Here is a 22945-nt window from a genome sequence, read left to right as displayed (position 1 = left end):
GTCGATCTTGATGCCGGCCAAAGTCGAAGCCGGGGTGTGACCGCGTCCCCCCTATAAACTAGAAGAGTGGAAGGTAGGTAGGGTGGGTGGGCAGACGCATGGTAGGGTGCTGGGGCATGATAAGGTTTTGATAGGATGGGATAGCGAATAATCACATGGTGTGTGCAGAAAGAGGAGTGGTTGGGTGGAACGCGTAGTTTGGCATCATGTGCGTATTGGGTATCAGCTTGTCCGTCTCTCTCCCTCTCTTGCCACTTTACATCTTTATGTGTTATGCAAACCCGCACTCTTGCCGCCGGCTGGAGCGCCTTTTATAATGCCCACTCCTCTGTGTCTTCCCCCTCCTTGATAAACGGTTCATTTATCCTCCGGATCGCATAGTCGCTGCATAGAATACTATTGCCACGTTAGTATCAATACCACCCTGTTATTTCCAATAAAAAGAACTCACCACGCCGAAGCAACCAACGCATCCAGCTCGGCAATCATAGCCTCTCTCTTCTCCCCTCCAACCAACCCCTTACTAATCTGCACTTGGCACTCCTTAATCCGCCGCGCCTTGGCCGCGCCGCTCTGCTCCAGCACCCGCCGGCCCAGGCAGTCTGAGTGGAAAGCGTGCTGGCAGGGGAACACAAAGAACTGCCTGCTCAGCAGCGGCAGGCCGCAGGCGTAGCACTTCTCGCCGGGCTCGACGATGGCGTACCGCCTGTCGAGCGCCGCAATGTCGACCTTGATGTTGGCCGCTGTCTGGCTCGACTCGTCCATCTCGCGCCGCAGTGCATCAATGTTGCGGCTGTAGTCCTCGAGCGCCGCGCAGATCTCCTCCTTGAAGTCATCGATGACGACGAAATCGGGGAAGAAGGGGATGAGATCCTCAATCTTGAGGAGGTCGCAGCGCTTGAGGAACTCGATGGCCGTCTTGATGCCGCCGGACTGTTGGGAGATGACCTTCTTGGCGACTGCTAGCCAGAGCTTCTTCCGCAGGGGTGGGTTGGACATGGGTCGGTCCGCGATGATAGATGCTAGCTCGACTTCGTCGTGCGAGAGGGCGAGGTCGACGGCCTGCACGTACTGACCCATGCTGGTATAGATTCGGGCGCACGAGAGGACGCGGCGGTGCTGGATGCAGAGGCGGAGCGCAAAGTCTGGGTCGAATTTTGGTTCGTCGCCTTGGGATTCGAGGTACGAGAGGAGTGCGGATTCGTCCTTGGACGGGTGGGAGGCGTAGATGGAGACGAGGGTGTTGTGTACGGCCGAGTCAGCCGAGTTGAGTTGGTTGACCACGTACTGCAGATACCGAATGGCCTGGTTTTGGGCCAGTGGCCCCTTGTAGTGGCGGTCATACTCGAGCATGGCGGGGATGAGGCTCCGCGAGTTGAGGTTACTCTGCCGCATCAGGATCTCGACTAGCTCCGTAGCCGCGTGCGTCATAAGCACGCTGCTATACCGATAGAAAACCTCGGCGTCGGTTTGCTTTTTTAATACCCTCAGCGCTTCTGACCACCTCTCTCGTTGAACCCAGTACGAGAGGACGTAGTTGTAATCGTTCACAGCGTTGGCATAAAAGAGAAGCTCTTCTTCCCGACCATGGCTGCTGATAACATCATAGACTGTCTTCTGGTCGAGATCGGACTTGTGCTTGTTCACAAAGTCCTGGAACTCGGCTCGAACCGAGTCTAGCTGTTCCCTCGTCTGTGTCGGATTCAGCGTGTCGGACAGCTCTGCCCCAGTGACGATAGTGTCGTCGAGTGAGTTGAGCTTGGCCATAAACACCTCGACCAACCACGCCGCGATCATGACCCTCTGCATGACCGACGACTTCTTGTACGTGCTGAGCTTGGTCATGAGATACTTGCGAAGCGCGTCCGGTTGCTCGTTGTCAATAAACGTGAGCGCCACCTCTTCGAACGGCTTGCTGCTCCTGCCGTAGACGCCCGCGGCATCGCTGTGTTGCCCCTTGCTCACGAGGTAGTCTCCTGAAGCGATTGCAACGGCATCTTTCTGCGCCGGCGTGTGCGCATACTGGAGCGCAGTGTCGAACTGCTGCATCTGTAACATAATCTTCCAGATATCCCTATCCTCGTCGCGAGGAACGATCTCGAAAATCTCCTGGGGCGTGAATAGCCAAAAGGTGTTCTTTTGGAGGTCCACACACAGGCCAACTGCCTTTTGCCCCGGGTCCAAGATAGTTTGGTCGTAGACCACCGACCCCGTCAGCCTATTAGCCACCACGACGCGCGTCCCAACTAGGCAGACAACATGCCATTGTGTAAGGGCGATTGCGTCAATGTACTCGGTTGACACCTGCCGCCTTCCCGCCGCCTCGGGATTCGCCAACTGGGCCCTCGGGAGCAGCTTCGCCTCAGCAAACACCTTATTCCCCAACTCGGCGCCGGTCCCATCCATTAGCAACTTCCCATGGTACACGCCATGCGACGACAGCCACGCAAACGCCCGCTCGGCAAGCTCCTCGTCCCCCCGGAACCGCGGCACGTCTTCCACATCGGGCGAGACGGCGAGCATGGACGCGGCGGCGGTCGACGCCCTCGTCAATTCATGAACAACCGGCTGCTCACTCTCAAACAGCCTCGAGTATATCGACGCACTCCCATCATTCCCCTTGCCCACCTTTCCCACGAGATGAAACAGCCTACTCTGCGTCGCAATCACCACGCGCCTCACCTCCTGCCCCTTCCCCCCCACACCACCACCACCACCACCACCCCCACCACCCCCACCTATCGGCCCCGACCCCGACCCCGGCAATACATCCACCCACAACCCGGTCACCGCCCCATCGGGCAACTTGTGCAGCAGCTTCACATACTTATCCTCCTTGCGATAGAACTCGGTCGAGGTCTCGACCGAGGCCTCGTAGACGTTGCCGTCGGCGGCGCCGAGCAGGATCTCGCGGGTGGAGGAGGTGGGCAGGGCGGGGCTCCAGGCGACCGACTCAATGGCGACGCCGCGCAGGCGGGCCAGCGGGCGTGGCGTGCGCGACTGCGAGTGCAGGTAGTAGTTCTCGCCGAGGGCCATGCAGATGAGCAGGTGCGAGGCGGTGGGGTCGAGGAACATGCGGCCGGATCACGCCCGGTTTCGGTGGGTTTTTGGGGAGGTCGATGTCTGAGTGGGTTCGAGAGGTAGTTTGTTAGTGGTGGGGTTGAGGGTTGATGGTTAATGGGAAGGGAGGAGAGGGAGGAGAGGGAGGCGGGAAGGGGGTGGGGTGTTGGGGCCATACCGTCGATGTCTTCGGGTTTGTTGAGATCGATGCGTAGGATGCGGCCGTTAGAGAGGGCAATGACTAGAACATTGTTGGCGGCCTGGCCCGCGACAAAGTCGGCGGCGATGGAGAATTGGAGCTGGACGGGGAGGACGTCGAAGATGGGCAGGGCTGCGTCGGCGAGGTCGGGCACGGCGTCGGCTGCCGCGAAGCCGCTGGACGGATCGAGCGCCATCGTGGAGTGTCGCTTTTAGGCGCTTCGCATGGTGGGAGCTCTAAACGGCTTGGTTTCGCGGTCACAGGGACTAATCGCTGCCTGAATCGGTTCCCAGGGGAGTGGACCGAAGCTCAGTTGGTGTTGTGCAACTTGAGGTTGAAGGAGGATGGATCCATGCAGTACGAAGTACATACAGCACCATGCTCAGGCGTCAGTGCGTCATCCCCAACTTCGGGTTCCCCACAACGCTGCCTGCCGGTGTTGGGAGCTTGGAGCAACCCTTGATCCATGGTCGCAGGATTACAAGGACATGTAACAAACACATTTTGGCCGCATTTTACACTTCAACCCTCCTCACATCCTCATCCGCAATCAAGTATGAAGAGATGCGTGTAATAACTGCTGACTATCATTACCCTGGTTCCCAGTGATCCAGTCATGCAATCCCGAGGCAAGCTATGTACACCTAAAAGACCAGTCGGGTATCTCCAGAAAAAGGTAAAAATAACAAGAAGAAAAAAAAAAAAGTAAAACCAAGTAGAATGGGGATCTGCTTTCTCCCTCATTTGACGTCGAAAATTCGTACTCCCGCAAATCCAAAACCGTCCGCGGGTAGCTGTAAGTCATGGTCTCCTAGTGTCACTCCCCTTTCTTTTCATGCCGTCCCCTCAGACCGTATTGTCCTCCCCCCAATCGTGCTGTCATCCCCGCTGTTGTCTTTCATATCCCCATTTTCATTCATCCGCTGGCCCGCGCAGTGACCCGCATCCAAAGGCTTCCTCGCGGTAACCACGCGGAGCTTGATGACGAACGCGTCCACCCGATCGGGGTCTTCGGCCACCAGCTTGGTCTCTCGGGCCACCTTCTCGCATATCTCGCGCACCTCGCTGGCCTCCCAGCCGAGGTACTTGGTGAGCAGGCGCAGGCTGGTCGCCTCGATGCCCGTGACGAGCGAGAAGAGCCAGAACTTGCCGTAGCTGCTGCTCTCGCGCGACCCGATGCCCAGGTCATACACCGACTCTTGGATGTCGACAAAACCGGCCTCGAGCAGCCGTTCTTTCTTGAGGTGCTGGGAATCACGAGGTTTGCCGGCCAGTTCGGCGGCGTCAAGCACGGCCTTGGTGAAGACGTGCGGCGCGGAGCCTTCGGGATAAAAGGTGAGGTAGTTTTCGTCGGCGAAGAAGTCTTCCCAGTCGATTACCTCGATCCAACCCCCTGGTTTTATGCATGCAAATGCTTGATTGTAGATGAAGTGCCAATCAGAGAAGGCGCCTTGCAGGTTACGTAGATGCACCAGGTCAACCGCATTTGCTGGACGGATCCATTCCTCCTCGGCATTCTCAATATGGAATTCGATGTTGAACGGAACCTGCTGTGTGGGTTGGATGGGCGCAATGTCGGTGCCAAAAACCTCGCATTGCGGGTACTTCTCGGCCATTCCGATAGCCCACTCGCCTATCCCCGTCCCGACGTCGAGAATGTAGCGTGGGTTCTCCAATGGCACCGTCGTCAGCTCGAGGTTGAAGAGCTTGAGGAAGACCTGGTGGATGACATATTGGCGCGTTTGTTCCGTCTGGTCAATGGGCAAGAAGTAGTCCCCGCAATATTGCCGCCCATTTTCCACAACGAAGTCAAAGTCCTCGGCATATAACGTTCGCGCCGAATCGCTGGTGTAGAGTTAGTATTTTTTTCTTTCTTTTTTTTATGCCTGAGCTGAGCTGCGCGGGAAAATGGGGTACGCACATGGTAGCCGAGTCTTGCCCGTTCTCATACGGGTGCTCGACCTGGTAGGCAGGCCCAACGCTGGGATACATGCTCATAGCGTAAACGGACTGGGCGGGTCTTGGTTCTTCGTCCTCGTCCGCTTCTTCGTAACCGTCGTACCCTTCGCCTCCGTTTTCGTCCTCGTCCACCTCTAAGCCCGTCGTCCCGGAGCTCTGTTCCAACAACGCCCGAACTTCGGGAGACAGGTAGCTCTCGTCGATTTCGATGGTGCCCTCGTGGGGTGTCTGGGAGCCGGGTGATGTCGAGTCCGTCGGTGGTTGGTGGGCGAATGGATGGTTCCCTGATTGCGCGCCCTGTGGTCCGCTATATTCCCCGCCTTGCGCCGAACTCATAGCGCTCTATTCCGATAATCACCCTGTAGCTCTGAGTTTGACCGCCCGATGCCGCCGCTTCTCCATGAGTTTGGTCCGTCGGTTACTCTAGCTGACGACGAAGCGCAACCGGGGGGCCGGAGGCATGCGACCGCTGTGCTGACGGTGGGAGGGGTCTGGCCGCGAACCAGAAAGCGCGCTGTGGTGGTATAAAACGTAGATGGCCGTGCGAGTGCTCGTGGGATTCGAATTGGGTCGTGGGTCGGGGGGGATTCGGTCAGCTGTTCTTATTGAAGGATCGTAAGGCGGACCGCAGACGAGGAGGAGATCAGCACGAGGGCTGCTCCTTGAATCGCTACCGTCCCAGGTGCTGGCTGGGTTCTAACGTCTCACTCCGTCACTTCCCCATTGTCCGTCGGATGGAGAAGGAGGAAAGGAGGGGAATGCAGTCAAATTGACGGCGTGCGAGGGCGGAGACTGACGGGCGACGGGAAGGTCTGGCTCGGCGCGCAATTAATAGGGCGGGCGGCCCTCGAGACTAACGGAATGCAGCGAGCCCGTGCCAGGCCGGCGCCGGCGCGGTACCACTGGAGTCCTTGCTCAGTCCGCTATTGAGCCCCACATGCCAGGTACCAGACAGCCTGCGGAGACGCTAGCCGGGTTCTCCTGGCCAGGCCGTGACCTTTTCAACAAACCACCTATGAAGCAGAGAGGCAGAATTCGAAAAGAGAAGAATGTGGGATTCGTCGTGGTTGCTCTTGCCTCGTCCCGACTGCCAACACATCAGACGCTCGCCTTGCCGCTGTTACTGAGACACCAAATTGATGCGCCGTGCATCTCTATTTCTGATCCCAGGGCTTTCAAAAAATGGCGCCGATAGGTCGGTTTAGGATGCACGGGTCGGTCTTCTCAAGCTCCACGGCCTCGTCGGCGGAGACGGGATGCAGGGATGCGGAGCCGAGCTCCTTCACGCACAGACCAATAGACACCACACAACCACTGTCAGCAAGAGAAGGAAATGCAGGTGAAAGGAGACACTTCTGTGGGCAAATGCCACCCCCGAAAGCCGCCGGTGTTCGGTGACATCGGCAGGGATTTTTGAGCCATATTTTTCTTTGTCCGCCTGAGGCGCCCTGCCAGCCGAGTCCAGGCAAGAAATAATGGAAGTACATCGGGTACACAGAGCTGGACATGGACAATGGGGAAAGAACCTGGAAGCGTCGGTCGCACAAAGTGGGTGTCGGGAAAGCGGGGCAGTATTTTCAACGGCGCCCGCGCAACCGCGCTATCTTGTGCAGGGCCCAGAGATCAGAGAGCAACTCATTCCATTGCGAGCCGACCTAACCCAAGCCAAGGTGAAAATCCAGCTCCGCTTATCCCGCGAGCATCACAACGCCCCCGCTCCCAAAGAGAATAAGAAAGAGGACATTTTCCCCCCTCACGGTATCGACCCAGCAGATCCGACCCGACAGCGCGGACACGCATGCCGTGCCATCGCTGCGCCGTCCGAACCGGTCCAAGATCAGCGAAACAGAGCGGGCCCCGCCCTGCGCCGTTTGGCATTCGCTGGAGCGTGCGTGCGTGCTTTAGCGGCTTGTCCCGAACCATTCAGCGCAGTGGATACGGTGCCGTGGGTGCGGGACGCCATGGTTCGGTGGGCTGCCGAGAACACCGGGGACGGGGCACCGGAGCTGCATGGGGTTTGTTCCGGTATCCAAACAAACGCTGCCACGACAAACACACTCATCAGCAAATTTGACCCCTTCCCACGGCGCTGGGAATTGGGGCCCAGATCGAGGACTGGCTCCTCTCCCAATCGCCGGGATTTTTTGTCCCTGCGGTGGGGTGGAGCCGCAGCAAGATTCCGGTATCCAAGCGGATGAGAGCCCTTGTTCTCTCATCCGGCTCGGCTCTCGACCGTTACCGACGGCTTGTTGCGCCCGCTTCGGGGAGAAACTGCCCAAAAGGCGGATAAAGTGCGCAGGGAGGGTGGCGGCCAACCGATCTCTTACCAAGCTGATTGCCCATTCACCCAATTCCTGCTCCCTCGCTTGACGCAGGCGAGCATGGTCTAAAATTGCCAGTCCTGCCAAGAGGCTCGGCCGTTGCCGCTCATCGAGGCCCGGCAGACCGGTCCCGTTCCCCCAACCCCATGCCTCCCTGACCCCCATACTCGACGAAGAGCGACTCCACGTTCACAGCGTCGTCGACCGACACCGCATCGGGTCGGGTCCCGGACATAGGGCCACTGTCCGCACGAATACAGCCTTGTGAAAAAAAAAAAAAAAAAAAAAAAAAAAGCACGTCTCGGCCCATTTCATAGTGTCATCTCACAAGGTGCCCTGACCGTTCCGGTGGAACCACCAGGCTAACAAGGCCGCTCGGTGCCGGTGTGCACAGCAGGACAATTACTAAGTAGACGGATCCGACACACGAGGTACAAACTGGGCCACGTTGTGCTGGCAGCCTGTTCCACGCCACCCAGCCACGGTCCGGTCCCTCGGGTCGCGGTAAATCGCTCGGGACCTTCCATGGAACACTTTCCGCCGAAAGAAAGGGGTCTTGGATGTTTGCTATCAGCTATCCAATCCCACTAGTGACCAAATCCCAACGCCATTCCAAGCCATATTTACGTAGCGTGCACGTCGCACAATCCAACACATAAACAACCCCCACCCCCTACGAAGAACATATGTACTGTGTAAATGCACTCACCCGTGGTGGTGTCCCCCAAGCCCATTCGCCACCGCACCATTCCCTCCCACCGTCCCATTCCCACCCTCTCCCTTCCCACCCCCCTGACTCACCGCCGCCGCTGCCACCTGCGGGTTATCCGACACGGGCTCCGAATCCGACAGCACCTCCATACCGGCCACGACAGGAAACGGACTCAGCACTTTCGTAATATCCCCCCACCAGCGCTCCCCAAACAAGCGATACCACTCGACCGTCACACGCAGGCCCTCCTCCAAGCCCGTCTTCTGCTCCCACCCCAACCCGCGCAGCTTGGTCGCATCGACCGCATAGCGGTGGTCGTTGAAGGGCCGGTCGTGCGTGTACTTGACCCAGCGGCGGAAGGCGTCGTCGTCGTCGTCGTCGTCGTCGTCGTCGTCGTGCTGCTGCGCGAGGCCCATGACGGCGAGCAGCCGCCGGCACAGCGCCACGTTGCTGATCTCGTCGTGCGACCCCACGTTGTAGATCTGCCCGGGCTGGCCCCGGTGCAGGATCGTGTCGAAGGCGTCGGCGGCGTCACCCGCGTAGAGGTACCGCCGCGTGGGCGAGCCGTCGCCGTGCAGACGACCGGTTTGTGGCGTGCGAGGAGGCACGTGAATTTGGGGATAATTTCTGAGGAGGGAGGGGGGAGGTGGGGGGTTAGTGTGGATGATAAAGGAAGGGGGGGGGGGATGTGGCGGGGGTGCGTGCGTACTCTCCGGGTACTGGTGCGGGCCGTAGACGTTGTTGCTACGCACGATGATGGCGGGGAGCTTGAAGCTCTTTTGGTAGGAATGCACGAGCATCTCGGCGGCGGCCTTGCTGGCGGCGTAGGGGTTGGTGGGGGCCAGGATGCTGCTCTCGAGCAGGTCGTCGTCGCCGTCCTTGACCTCGCCGTACACCTCGTCGGTCGACACGTGGATGAAGCGCCGGATGCCGACCTTCTTGGCGCTCTCGAGCAGCACGTGCGTCCCGTACACGTTGGTGTGCGTGAAGCCGTACGAGTTGCCGAAGCTCAGGTCGACGTGCGACTGGGCCGCGAAGTGGAAGATGGTGTCGATGTTGTACCGTTCCAGGCAGTCGACCACTTCTGACGGGTTCGTCACGTCGCCCTGGTAAAAGGTAAAGTTGCGCCTGTCGTTGAGGATGCGCGTGTTGTTGAGCGAGGCGCAATAGTCCAGCTTGTCGAACGAGATGATGTTGTAGGCGTGCGGGTAGGTGAGGGTGAGGTGCCGGACGAGCCAGCATGCTCTAGCACGCACGCGGTCAGCCACTCCGCACACGGCCGAATCATGTCCAGGGGGCGTACATGAAGCCGGCCCCTCCCGTAATCATGATGTTCTTGACATCGGGACGGGGCTCGAAGTTGGTGGTGCCGATGAGCACGGGTGCCTCCTTCCAGATGCCGTAGTCTTCAAAGAAAGTATTCGGCCGGCGGAAGCCTTGGACATGGAACTTGAGTCAGCATCATTGCGACTAAAATCCCTTTCCTCCATCTCTCTTTTATTTCTAGATTCGTTTCGCGAAGAGACACACTCACCATTGGCAACCCCAATTGGCGACGTCGCCCCACCCGAAACAGTCATGGTTCTCAAAAGAGTGTGACGCCGCAGAGTCGCATGTGATTTTTCTACTGTGTATGTACGCCCGCTACAAGGGTTGGAGCGACCTGAGCTGGCTGAAAGAGGAAGGCCTGAGGAGGGAGGGGGCCCAGGGAATCGGAATGTTGACTATTTCACGCGGTGTCAAGTTCGACGAACCTACTCAATTGTTGGTTCTGTCCGAATCGGCAGTTTCGAATGGCACTGTACGCCAAGTCCAAGGTTGACCTTGTCCCAGCCTGGCAATCACACGGAGGGTGGCCAAAAACGGCAATGAGCGGAATTGGTCGCTGTTTCAGGGCGACGTATTGCGTAAACGGACGGCAAGACGGTTCTTGGACCCATTGGATTTGGATGTTGCCCCTCGTCCAATTTCGATCGAGAGAAGTCGCCCGTCTGCTTTTGCCATTTGCTCGTTCCTGGTTTTACTGTGTAGGTTGACCCCTGGAAACGGGATGGAACGTGCCTTTGGGGTGACGAACTGAAATTTACTAGCTTAGTTACCTTGTGTGTGGCATCTTCGTTGCTATCAAATACCCCACTTTAGTTATCGGTTTTCATCTCTGCGAGGGCCATGTCCACCAATTGCAATCGCTCCTCGAGAGCGCCACATCATTGAGACAACTACGCCCTCGGAAACACAAAACCACAGGAACAAGTGTAGAGGAGGGTAGTGAGGTAGTTAATTACAATGAGCTTTGCCTATTTACCGAGGAGTCTCCGCCAGTATCTTGAAGAGCTGGGGTCAAACGAAGGTTGATGACTATCCATGCCCCCTGATGAGAGGTGGCCGCCAATAGATTTGCTCCCAGCCGAAGGTGGCGTCCTCCAGATCCTCTTGCATGGTAATGTAATCATTCACTTCCATGTACATCCAGCCCACCTCCTCATGAGGGTAGTCTGTGACACCGCCGTCCCAGCAACAATTTTCTCCATTTTTGCCCGGTATCAGCAGGTCGTCGGGGCCGTACTCGCGAAATTTCCAGGTCCTGTCGACCAACTTCACCACGGCCCTATCCCTCATCCACTCAACACACTCCAGACACATATCATCGACTACCAAACAGTAGTTGTACCGCGCAGGCTCAACGCCGTGCACAAAGTCCCATTCGTCGACATCGCACCCGCAGCCGAATCTGGCGAGAACATCCTCGGGCACAGGTGGGTGCCGCCAATTGCGCTTCAGCTCCTTCAATGACCACCAGCGGAAATGGTCTCGGACCTCGTCGATAGTCGCGCCGTCGAATTGTGATTGGTCGTCCATAATCACCAGCTGGTGCCGCTTAAGCATGTTAACCCAACCCTGTGCCCGTATCTCCACAGTGCACTTGATTTGGGTGACTATCCGCCGCCACGCAGCCTCGTCGTTGTACGCGGTGCGGTACAACGCCAACCCCCAAGGGGAGTCAACCTTAAAGTTATAGTCCCCGAGGGCACCCTGGATCCCCGGGTACCCTTCGGAATTTTTCTCATGATCTAAATTCGACTTGTGAGACTCTGGGTTGATGGGTTGGGCTTCCTGGGCTGCGGCAAAGGCTTTCGGGACGCGGTTGCGGTCCCGGATTGGGAGCTTGTCGAGAGCTTTGAGGAACACCTCGTCGTATGCTTTCTGACGGGCCCAGGAACGCGACCTCTTAGTGGCTTCGACAGCTTTCACTGCGCTGGCGGCAGAGTTGAGGCGCGTCTGTGAAGGTGCGTTAATGCCAATTGCGGAGACGACAGGGAGAGTTCGGGCTGGAAGAGAGTGCCATGATGAAAATCTTAAAGGCGATCTCGAATGTCTGACGAGGGGGGCTTGAATCTTCGACCAGAGGGCGCGGGGCAACATGTTGCTGTTGAGGACCAGCTTAGGGCAATGGACCCCTTGATCGCGGATGGTGGAGGAGGATTGAGGAATACATCATTCATCATTCATTGCACTCGAATTTATTGTGAAATTGTGGGAGAGATTCGGAGCAACACTGTGGCCGGTGAAAGCCGGTGTTGACTACACACGGTGCCGTGCAATCGCGCTCGGTGTTGCTTGGTAGAGGTACCTAAGGTAGGTTGTTCGGTGTAGGTATCGAGGTGCAATCACACCCGGTGTATGCAGTATCGTGAAAATTACACACGGCACTGTACTAAGTGCCCGTGCTTGCAAGGGGTCACATCGAGTGCTTGCTCTATCGAGGCCCCTGGTTCCAAACATTCTAATGGCGACTCCGTGGTGAGCGCATGATGAAGTAAGGAGTTCAAAGGGGACCCAACCGAGCTCGATCCTTGGGAGGTTCCCCAAGGATCAGTTCCTCTTCTCCCTGAGACCTTCTGTCCTCGCTGAGTCCATGGGATTAGCTAGGAATTGAACATTGCACACAGTCCAGTCAATCGTCACACATTTGCCAACGACGTGCTAGAATTCCTGAACACCTTGTAGGATAGCGTCGACATTGACTGGGAATACCCCGGCGCTCCGGGTCGAGGCGGCAAGCCAGACAACACCAAGGCATCGACTGGATCAACATCGTGAGTCGGGGTAATTATCCATCCCTTGCTTGATATCTGTATCCCTACAGTATTAGTGTTGTCAACTCACACTCCCCCAGATAGATGACTTGCGACCTGCACGGGGTGTGGGATAGCTCAAATTACATTGGACCCAGCCCATTGCCACAGAGCTGTTCTGGTGAGCCAAAGTTCCCCCAAAGCTTGCTCCCGGCCTTGAATTTACCGAAAGAGCATTCGTTCACGCTGAAAGGCCCAATTTGCAACAAGCCGAGATGCGAGTTTAGTGGTGAAGCCAAACCGGGAGTATGCACTGGAATAGGGGGCTGTAAGTTGCCATTTATTTCGCTATATATCTTGCCTAATATCATGGATGAGATCCAGGACATCATCGCTAAATAGTACCCAAGCTCAAGGCCGGTGAGCGGGAGGCTAACGGTACGTTGCCGGCTTGGAGCCCCTAATCCACTCGATCTACAGCCCGCTCCTTTTCTTAACCTGAGAGCCAACCGCTCCTACCTTCGAAGGTGGTTACTCTACGGCTTAGAGGAAGGAACGGCTTCAACACAATGGGCCGTTTAAGTTTGTGAACCGAATAGATAGGGCTCATTGTTACAATGTAGCCTAGTCCCTTCCGGCTCGTGGATACTCGCTTCACACCGCAAAGAGGCTTCAAAAGCAAGGCCGAATGAATGTCGGATTTAGGTAGGTGAGTTCCTTTTGTCCTTACCTATCTTTTTCCATTACTCACCTCGGTTCCACACTTGCCTTTTTTGCCTTGCCCATATCTATTTGCCAAATATGTCTTTGCCGTTTTTTCTTTCTCACCTTTTGTCTTTACCTAGTGTCTTTTTCTGTCACTTACCTCTATTCCTTGTCTTGTTTGTCTTGCCCATATCTCTTTGCCAAACATGTCTTTACCGTTTTTTCTTTCTCACATTTTGTCTTTACCTGTCTTTTTTTGTCACTCACCTCTATTCCTTAGGTACTTGTCCTTTTTTTTACCTTAGCCATATCTATTTGCCAAACATGTCTTTACCGTTTTTTTCTTCTCGCCTTTTATCTTGAGCTGTCTTTTCCCGTCACTTATCTCTGTTCTACTTGTCTTTTTGTCTTACCTACATTTGTTTGCCAAACATGTCTTTGCCGCTTTTTCTTTGTCCAAAACTCTCGCCTGCATATTATCTTCCTCTCTACCTGGTTATTTCCTCCCCCCCTAGCCTCTGACTTCTGTAATCTACACGCTACGAACCAGGCCGTGATCGAGAATACGCTCGAATATGTTTTGGACTACGTTTCGGAGCACCTTTCGGGGTGTCTGGCGGGGTGCATGGCGGAGCAACCCGCAGAAGAACACACGACATGACTTCGTATCCCAGCCCACGGGCCGGAAGAGGAAATACAAGTTGGAATTGCCGAAGACCAAACGCACACTCGAATGGAGCTCGCGTCGGTATCCCACCTGCAACCCCCAAAACTGGGGTTACCTCTTCCGCTCTGGCCCCGGGCTCTCTACAATGCTTCTCAAGGGCAGCTTCAGGTCAGTGACTACCTCTCGGTAATCCATAAAAGGGGCGACCCCGACTAACTGTTCCGCAGCAAAGCAACCGACATCCGCACTGGCTCGGGCGTCATCTACACTCAAGCGTCGGACATGGCCAAGGATGCGAAATTCCAGACTGACCATCTCTTCGAGCTCCAGATCGTCAAGATGCTGTTGCGAACCGCGTACACGGGCGGCCTGCCCAAGGTGGACAAGAAAGCTGCCACGCAGCCCATCGAGGCACCCAAGATTACCGAGGAGAACATCCTCACGGGGTGGCATAAACGCTACCCCTCCAACATCGATCTGAACCCGGTTCATGACCCATCCGTCAAGGGCATGCCGGAAAACTATCGCCCCCCCGAAAACACCCCTGCCGACCGGGTGATGACAGCACTAGGCGACTGGGGCAACCTGCAGAACCTAGTTGCGACCACGGGTGACATCAACCCGATGAAAGGGTGACCTATTAGGTTTACGCAACCTGGCACCCGTTGAGGAGTCAGAAATCACAGGTATGCTCAGCGGCGCGCCGGAGAACCACAAAGTGGCCGCCGAGAAGATTGAAGCGACATTCCAGGGGGTAGGTTCCTTTCCTTCCAACGCCCTTTTATTTTCTTTCTCTTTCCTTGACTTTTACTTTTTCTCCTCCCTTGACTTTTTGCTCGGTTCCTACCTCTTTCTCTTTTCTTGACTTTTTTGCTTGGTTTTCTCTTTCTCTTTCCTTTTGTTGGTCTTCTGTTACTTTTTCTCTCTTTTCTTGACTTTTTGGTCCCCTTTCGAGTTCAATTTCTTTCTTTCTTTCTTTTTTTTTTTTGGCCAAAGGGTGCTAGTTACTTCCAAGTTGCTAACCAGGTTGTTTCCAGATCTTCTTGGTGTTTGAGTACATCAACAACCCCAGGCTTGAGCCCGTTTGGCGGCAGGCATACAAGGGGTTCAACCAGGAGGTCGTCAACATGGATCTCCATATGCCCGAGCTCAAGGGGATGAAGGCAATCTGGGAGGAGCTGTGGCCGGCTTACCAACGAGTTGTCGCACAGAGGGCGTACGACTGGGTGCTTACAACCTCGGACATGATTGAGAGGTGTGTGCCACCCGAGATGGCCGCCTTGAACACTCCCCTTGGCAAGCTCGTGCGAACGGCCAAGCGCTGCTCTCGAATCAGGGGCCGCCTCAACTGGAAGAAGGATTATACCAGATAGTTTTTCGGGGAGCAGACGGGCAGAGATTCTTCGGGGATGCTAGCAGGAATCATTGACTTCCAATTGTCTCGAAGAGATGAAACACACGAGCCATGAGATTTTGCAAGCAGCTCTGTTCTGACGGCCAATCATCTTATACCAAAAGGACCGGACCCACTTCTGCGAGCCTTGACAAGCACACTGTTTCTTCCCTGGGTGAGCTCGGCACGTCCCGTTTGGGACTGAATGGCGGCTTGGCTGATGTGGCCTGAAATCTCTCCCGCGATTTATGTAAAAGCCGAGCCTTAACTACCACACTGTTACTTCCCAGGGTGAGTTCGGAAGGCGGGGTTTGGGAATGTAAAGCCTACATCCCCCCCCATGGCAGGATATTGTCTAAGTGCGTTTCATTTGAAAGCACTAGTTCCACGCCTCGAGTCTCAACATGGTCGGACCGAAAAGACTAGGTCCCCCCCCTCGGCCCTATCCCTTCTCATTCCTTTTCTTTTCAACCCTCGAATAACCCGGGTTTCAACCATCCCGGCAACGATGAAGAGAAGCCAAAGGCCCTGTCCAGATGATTTAGAGTCCGTCGGGGGTCATGAGAATAATGAACTGCTTCCAAAAGAAACTCGGAGGGGAAGGAAAGTCTACGCCAGAGGAGCTCGTTTCACTTCGGGGGTCTTGGGTCTGGATGGTCTGATTCCAAAACACCCTCGCAACGGATAAGGCATTGTAAACGACCTCTTGCACTTCTACCCTGATTATCAACCACCACTAACCCCCTCGCAACTATAGGCCTTGTCACCAACAAAGCCCTCTTCTCCGATTCCCTCCCTCAAGCTCACCCCCACACTAACCCTTTGCCTGCTTCCACTTCTTCATCCAATCCTTTCCTCAAGCTCTTCGTCCTAACCTTTCCCTGCCTCCGCTCCTTGATCTTCTTTCTCCCGCTCCTCGTGCCCCTCCCTCCCGGACATCCTCCCCCTTCTTCCCTCGCCGCATGTCCCTCAACGTCATCCTGCCCAACCTCTCCCTCGCCTTGTCCCTCCACCGTCACCTTCTACAACATCTCCCTCGTCCTCCTCCACCCCCACCTTCTCCCAGATCAACTACCTCCTCCTAACCGCGCCACCCTTCCCCACCTCAACTACATACTCTACCCCTTATCCCTCCCACCACGCGCCATACTTGCCCTTATCCCAGCCTGGCCTCGGCGTCGGGCCTAGATCCTTGCCGTTATTCCGACCTCCCTTCCCCCTCGGCCACTAGTCCACCTACTACGAATCCCTCACCCCCCCTACCACCAGCCCCACCACCACCACAACCACCCCCCTCGGCTACCTCTTCGCCCTCACCAGCACCGCCGCCTCCTCCCTCGACACCGTGTGGATCGGCGCGTACCACCGGCGGCCGCAGCCTCCTCCATCATACAGCTGCTGTTGAATCAGGCGCCCGTATCCGCCGGCGGCTGCAGCTGTACAGCGATGCAGCTCGCCGATTCATATCAGGCGCCCGTGTGGGCCCGCGCTGGCGCCGGACCCGATCCTGGTCGCTGATCGCGCTGAGCCGGCGGCGTTCGCCGCCCTCGGCACCATCTCGCAGGTTTTTCATCGTGGCAAGGGGCCCGGTCCCCGGTGTCGAGTACCGTCGTGGGGCATTTCAAGACGTGGCGAGGGCCGGGATTGTGGCGTGTGGGGTGGGTGGGTCAGTGGGAAGGGGGTGGGCGAGTGGGGGAGTTGGGGGGGGCGGTTGGTGGGTTGGGGGTGGCCGAGTGGGGGAGTTTGGGGGGCGTGATTGTTGCCGTAGGGGGGTTTTTTGCGTAGGTTTTGTTCTGGCTTGTTGAGCTGTTTTTCTCCTCTTTTCTTCCCCTCCTCTTTCTCTTTATGCTACTAGTGGTTGACGTAGGAATTGGTTGCTGACCTGGAAACAGATACTCGGTGATTATGCTGAATGAGAGGGGGAAGCAGACGAAGGGGCAAACACCAGGGCAGACGGCAGTACAAAAGGGGAAATAAGGAAATGATAGCAGAGGGTCACGCCGGATTTTGTGCTGGGGGTTCCCTCCCCCCCACCACCCAGGCAGATGCCAGAGTACCCAACTTGGCTCTGTGGTGTTGCTTGCTGAGGGTTGGTTGTATATAGTTTAGATCGAACACGTACATACAGATTACATCCCCGGGTATCACGCTTTCTATCTCCCCCTACAGGTTGAAGCGCGTCCGCTTCTTCTCCATCTTCGCTTTCCATTCCCACTTCAGGGCGTCGTCGCCTTCACTGCCTGCCCTTCCAATCCCCTTGTCAACTCTACGGAGTTTCAGGGTCATGCCTATAAAAGTCAGCGTCTATGTCTCCCCCCAACCCACGTGGGTGTGACTTACGGGGTCCAATCTCCTGCAACCCGGCGCGGATCCCCTTGACCCCGTCCATTTCTTTGCCGTCCGCACCCTGCACATTCTTCTCCGTCGCCCGTGCTTCACGGAAAATATACCGATGCCGGCGGAAAAAGATGTAATCGCGCTGGTTGTGTAGTGTCAAGACTTGCCGGCCTGCTAGTTCGGGTTTCGGGGGGAATAATGTGTTCATGGACTTGGCCGCCAGCAGACCTAGCGGAGTCTTGAAGCCGTTGAGAAGGAGCTCGGGCTTAATGTTCGTTAGCAGCCGAGAAGAAAGAGGGAGAAGGGAGGGAAACCCTTACATAGTGGTTGGTGGGGTTGCCGTGTCCGAGAATCGCTTTCCCTGGCTGGTAGTTCCGGATGGTGTAAGTAAGGGTAGGTCCAGGCGGCGCATCCTCGCCATTGAGATGGCACACGCTGAGCTGGCTTGGCCGTTTGAGGTCTTCATGCACCACCAATAACGCCGTGTATCCGCGGTCTTGTAGCGTGTTAGTGATCGTTTGAGGCCGGGAGGGATGAGGCTGGACTGACTCTTGGCAAATTTTGCAATCTCCCTCACGCTGTATTTGTGACCATAGCGATGAGCACTCCGAGGGATGTAGGTGGCTAGACGCAATGTTAGCACGGAATCGTGGCCCAGCGGTTTTAGGAGATGCCCACCATTAGGGAGAACGGAGGCAATATCCTGCGCCTCCTTATGGATTGTCCCATTGAGTCCAGTGGTGACGAGAATCTTGGGCATCGCGGGAGGTTCGTCGCTAAATAGGTACTTGAATTGGGCGGCCAGGGCATCTGGGGTAAGGTCGAGATTCGTGGACACGGTTGATGGAGCGATGCTAGGTTGTCTCTGCGCCCGCTGGCGTTGCTTCTCCATGCGCTCTTCGTCGTCGTCCTCCCCTTCCCTCTCCTCATCGGACCCAAGCATACTGTCGACATCATCGTCTTTTTCCACAGCGCCGTCTACCGCGCCGTCTGCCTCTGCTGCCGCTGCCGCCTCGGCCTCCTCCAAGCGCCGCCGCTTCAATTGGGCAACATCCACAACAGCGCCGAGAGTGTCATCATCGACATCATCCCATATCCTCTTCTTGTCGATGCTCGTGGGTTGGTTCTGCTCGAGCCGCTGCTTCCTCAATTCGGGGTCCTTGGCCTCTTCCCTGCGCCTTCGGTGTCGCTCCTCGTGGCGAGCTTTGCCGGTGTTCTTTTTTTGCTGAACGTAAAGCTGTTTCCGTTTCAGCTTATTCGATGTTTTGAGAGACAAGGAGCTCCCAGACGATCCTCTTCCGGAACCCATCGTTGCGAACTTGTCTCCTGTTGCTGTTCTTGCCGCCGTTTGTTATCGCAGAAGAATTGCTGCTATCGGAACCGCCCCAAATTTTTTGGCTCCAATCCATGCAGTGCAAGGGGGTACCCTCAAAACTTGCAGGGATTCTGGTTGCCCCTCATTAAGGCTTGAGCGCCTCCCAGGCCTGGTTCCTGTCGCGGGGCAGTTTTAGCGGCTAATTGAATTTCCGGCAGTAGCATGTGCTTGGAGTGTGGAGGCGAGATGCAGAGTCCCCTCAATCGGCGCAGCAAGCAGCTTCCCGGGTATGAAATCGGTGAAAAAGAGGATCTAAAAGGGCCGTGACTCACCTGGTTGGGCCAAAGCAACCACTGTAACAAAGTTTCATGAAGCCTTTTCTGCAACCCCCTCTCTTTTCACCACTCGTTGGTATTGCGCTCAACTTTCACACAGTCACGGCCCCAAGGGTCTTTCGGTTTCCGGTTCGTGGCCTCACAGCTCTCGCTCCTTCTACCCCGCGATCGTACGCTTTCAAAAAGTATACGCCCACCAAAAAAAAGAAAACGCCCAGTATGACCACGACAGCCACCACCCTCAAGGGCCAGCCCCTCGACAAGGCGGCCCTCGAATCCCTCCTGCGCCGTCGCTTGTTCTACACTCCCTCGTTCGAGATTTACGGTGGTGTCTCGGGTCTTTACGACTACGGGCCACCTGGCTGCGCCCTGCAGGCAAACATCATCGACCTATGGCGCAAACACTTCATCCTCGAGGAGGACATGCTCGAGGTCGATTGTACCGTCCTCACGCCCCATGAGGTTCTCAAGACCAGCGGCCACGTTGAGAAGTTTGCGGACTGGATGTGCAAGGACCCTAAGAACGGCGAGATCCTCCGTGCCGACCATTTTGTGGAGGATGTCCTCGAGTCGCGGCTAAAGGGAGATAAGGAGGCCCGCGGCCAAAAGGTGGAAGAGAAGGCGGATGTTGGCGATGGCCAGAAGACAGAGGAGAAGGCAGAGGACTCTAAGCGGAAGAAGAAGAAGGCAAAGGGCCAGGAGGCCATCAAGCTGGATGACGCTGTGGTTCAGGAGTACGAGGAGGTGCTAGCAAAGATTGACAACTACAATGGCGATCAGCTGGGTGAGCTCATCAAGAAGTACGACCTCAGGAACCCCGCGACCGGCGAACAGCCCAGCCCTCCGGTGGCGTTCAACCTCATGTTCCAGACGGCCATTGGCCCCAGCAGCAACACACCTGGCTACCTCCGGCCGGAAACCGCCCAGGGCCAGTTCTTGAACTTCGCCAAGCTCCTTGAGTTCAATACTGGTCAGATGCCCTTTGCCTCTGCTTCCATTGGAAAGTCGTACCGCAACGAGATTTCCCCAAGGGCTGGTCTTCTACGTGTTCGGGAGTTTCTTATGGCGGAGATCGAACACTTTGTCGACCCCGAAGGCCACAAGAAGCACCACCGGTTCCATGAAGTCGAGGACATCGAGCTTGAGTTCCTGGACCGCCACGTCCAGCTGTCTGGCAAGACTACTACGACGAAGCTGACCGTTGGGAAAGCCGTCAAGGACGGTCTGGTCGACAACGAGACTCTTGGCTACTTCCTGGCGCGCATCCACCTCTTCCTTAAGAAGATTGGCATTGACCAGTCCAAGATCCGTTTCAGGCAACATATGGCCAACGAGATGGCCCATTACGCTTGCGACTGCTGGGACGCCGAGCTCCTCACCTCGACTGGCTGGGTGGAGTGTGTTGGCTGTGCCGACCGGAGCGCCTACGACTTGTCCGTCCACGCTAAGAAAACCGGTGCGCCGCTGATTGTGCGGCAGCGCCTGGATGAGCCCAAGATCATCGAGGAGTGGGCGGTTGAGATCGAGAAGAAGAAGTTTGGCCCATTCTACAAGAAGGATGGCAAGACCATCGAGGCTGCCATCCTGGCTACCACACAAGAGGAGCGCGGCAAGCTCGCTAAGGATCTGGAGGAGAACGGCAAGACCATCGTCAAAGTGCCCAGTGTTGGCGACGGCAACGTCGAGGTCAGCAAGGACTTGTTGGCCATCAAGTGGCAGAAGCGCGTTGAAAACATTCGCGAGTACACACCTAACGTCATCGAGCCGTCGTTCGGTATTGGCCGGATCCTGTACTCGCTGATGGAGCACAACTACTGGACCCGAGCCAGCGAGGGTGGCGATGAGGCCCGTGGTGTAAGTGAATTCTCCATTGATTTAGGCAGCATAAATAAAGCTGACTTCGTTCGTTAGGTCCTGTCCTTCCCTCCCGCGGTCGCGCCGACGAAGGTCCTTATCGTTCCTCTGTCATCCCACAAGGACTTTGCGCCCGCCGTCCGCAAGCTGTCGCAGAAGCTCAGGTCCGCCGGCATCTCTAGCCGTGTGGATGACTCGTCCGCTAGCATTGGCAAGCGGTACAGCAGAAACGACGAGCTGGGCACGCCATTCGGTATTACCGTCGACTTTCAGACGGTCAAAGACGACACCATCACTCTCAGAGAGCGTGATAGCACGCGACAGGTGCGCGCTGAGGAGGACAAGATCATCGAGGCCATCCGGGCGTTGGTCGAGGGCACCAAGACATGGCAGGACATCGAGTCTGAACTGCCTCTCTTTGAGGGCCAGCAGGAGGTGGAGGTTACTGTCCGTTAAGAACAGCAGCGTCGAGTTAAAAGATGGTTCGGTTTTATTTGGTCGGGTTGAGCGCGCCTTGCCAACTACATACACCCTTTGGCATACGCCACAATAGAGCTCTCTCTAGACGGCAAGGAGAAGGGCCATCTCTGATGTCACCATGGCCCTTGACTCGTAGCTCAGCTGGAACTTGAGAATACAAGTGCGCAGGAGGCCTCATGAAATCATACTTCTTGTTACGTGCGCATGGCCTCGGGATTCCATGCTTTGCAGTAAATCCCGTGGACTCACGCACCCAGCCGCCTGAGACATCGGTAGCATCTCGAAGATCTCCCCCGTGTCCATGCAATGTCAAGCTGCAGGATGCGGCACCTCGCCGCGTCGATGCATCGATGCTGCAGGCCAAGCCGCCTCTACCCGCACAAGAATCGCGTGAAACAAAAACATTCCAGTTTTTATCCTTGCCTTTACGTCCTTTCGTTTCTTTCGAGACGTTGGGTCCCACCTACACTGGCCCCGTCTTTAACGATTCTGGGTGTACACTCGCGCGAAGATACCGACAATTTCCAATTCAAGGGTGCAGGACATCCGCCGAAGGAGACACCCACGATAGCCGAAAACATGGCGTCGTTATCTAGTCTCATCTTCTATTCTAGACAGAAACAGGAAAGCGAGCCCGCGGAGGCGGGCCTTCGCTCAGCTTCGCACTTTCGAAGTGGCAACGAAGGATCCTGCGACAGCGGATCCGCACTTCAGAAACACCACCGCCAGGGAAACAGTGGATACAGCATGGGGGCAAAAAGGGGCCGGCAAAAGTGGAGAAAGAAAGCCGCAAGCAACAGACAACCAGAGCAGCAAGGTAGTCAGTCACTCGCTCAGGGCTGGCCGCAGAAAAGCAAGAGGAGGAGGAGGTATGGTACGATGGTCGACGATCTTGCTGCGTCGTTGCGGCGGGTAATCCGGCCAACCGCAGGTGGTTTCCCTGCTGGTGGGGGTTCAGGGATGAAGGTGCTGCTCCCGAAATCTGATTCGTGCCGGTGCGGGACTGGCTGGGTTGCGGATTCGGGAGCGGCTAATGGCCACCACCGACAAGTGTGAAGTACTGAGTTTTGTCGGAAAGGGGGGATGGAGGGGGGCGGCTGCTGTGTAACGATCCCCTCTTTTCTCGAGGGGGCGGCAATGTGCGTGCGTGCGTGCAGGTCCTGATTCTGCGGGCGGCGAGTCGTTCAGCTGAGATTGTGTAGTAATTGAGGAGTGGTTGCTGAGTACACTCGGGACCGTCCCTAAATTTGTTGCTCTTTCCTTCAAAATGGGCAAGTGTCGGGGGGGTTTGTTTGTTCGGTTATTGTTGGGCTGATGTTGGCTACAAAAAGAGGCCGTTGATCGACCCGCCTGAAACGGGGTTCTGCTCAGGCAGAATGGAATGTCGCGATGCCGGACTGCCGCCCTTACTCTGCCGGGCCTGCTGAGAGGTTTTTGGTACAGGTTAGTGGATGGACGAGGGAGGGAAAGTTCTTGAAGATGTAGTTGTATGGATTCGGGAGATTTAATCTATCTCGACGAGGTGTGTATAT

The 22945-nt window shown here is 56.2% G+C and overlaps 7 protein-coding genes across 7 annotated transcripts; 2 read left to right on the top strand and 5 right to left on the bottom strand.

Annotated features, from left to right (window-relative positions):
- Positions 1-311: 311 nt before the first annotated feature.
- CHGG_03272 (uncharacterized protein) lies at positions 312-3455 on the bottom strand (the record flags this gene model as incomplete). The annotated part of the gene is made up of 4 exons (XM_001229787.1): positions 312-396; positions 452-3000; positions 3074-3123; positions 3239-3455. 4 exons carry the CDS (start codon positions 3453-3455, stop codon positions 312-314), a joined length of 2901 nt encoding a protein of 966 aa, XP_001229788.1.
- A 637-nt stretch (positions 3456-4092) lies between these two features.
- Positions 4093-5554, bottom strand: CHGG_03271 (uncharacterized protein; the record flags this gene model as incomplete). The annotated part of the gene is made up of 2 exons (XM_001229786.1): positions 4093-5104; positions 5181-5554. The coding sequence occupies 2 exons, from the start codon at positions 5552-5554 to the stop codon at positions 4093-4095; spliced, it is 1386 nt and encodes a 461-aa protein (XP_001229787.1).
- Positions 5555-8244: 2690 nt separating this feature from the next.
- On the bottom strand, positions 8245-9831 carry CHGG_03270 (uncharacterized protein; the record flags this gene model as incomplete). Its single annotated transcript, XM_001229785.1, has 3 exons — positions 8245-9496; positions 9555-9687; positions 9786-9831. 3 exons carry the CDS (start codon positions 9829-9831, stop codon positions 8245-8247), a joined length of 1431 nt encoding a protein of 476 aa, XP_001229786.1.
- Positions 9832-10609: 778 nt separating this feature from the next.
- CHGG_03269 (uncharacterized protein) lies at positions 10610-13507 on the bottom strand (the record flags this gene model as incomplete). The annotated part of the gene is made up of 5 exons (XM_001229784.1): positions 10610-11530; positions 12220-12384; positions 13079-13115; positions 13266-13278; positions 13450-13507. The coding sequence occupies 5 exons, from the start codon at positions 13505-13507 to the stop codon at positions 10610-10612; spliced, it is 1194 nt and encodes a 397-aa protein (XP_001229785.1).
- Positions 13508-13981: 474 nt separating this feature from the next.
- Positions 13982-15451, top strand: CHGG_03268 (uncharacterized protein; the record flags this gene model as incomplete). The annotated part of the gene is made up of 5 exons (XM_001229783.1): positions 13982-14309; positions 14386-14453; positions 14737-14954; position 15383; positions 15440-15451. 5 exons carry the CDS (start codon positions 13982-13984, stop codon positions 15449-15451), a joined length of 627 nt encoding a protein of 208 aa, XP_001229784.1.
- Positions 15452-17255: 1804 nt separating this feature from the next.
- On the bottom strand, positions 17256-18738 carry CHGG_03267 (uncharacterized protein; the record flags this gene model as incomplete). The annotated part of the gene is made up of 4 exons (XM_001229782.1): positions 17256-17380; positions 17433-17694; positions 17750-17925; positions 17979-18738. 4 exons carry the CDS (start codon positions 18736-18738, stop codon positions 17256-17258), a joined length of 1323 nt encoding a protein of 440 aa, XP_001229783.1.
- Positions 18739-19298: 560 nt separating this feature from the next.
- Positions 19299-21389, top strand: CHGG_03266 (uncharacterized protein; the record flags this gene model as incomplete). Its single annotated transcript, XM_001229781.1, has 2 exons — positions 19299-20933; positions 20991-21389. The coding sequence occupies 2 exons, from the start codon at positions 19299-19301 to the stop codon at positions 21387-21389; spliced, it is 2034 nt and encodes a 677-aa protein (XP_001229782.1).
- Between the last annotated feature and the right edge of the window lie 1556 nt (positions 21390-22945).

This window comes from Chaetomium globosum, genomic scaffold (assembly GCF_000143365.1).
Source record: "Chaetomium globosum CBS 148.51 scaffold_2 genomic scaffold, whole genome shotgun sequence".
Taxonomy (NCBI): domain Eukaryota; kingdom Fungi; phylum Ascomycota; class Sordariomycetes; order Sordariales; family Chaetomiaceae; genus Chaetomium; species Chaetomium globosum.
Note: the sequence above shows the minus strand (reverse complement) of the source record. Positions and strands in the feature narration are given on the sequence as shown.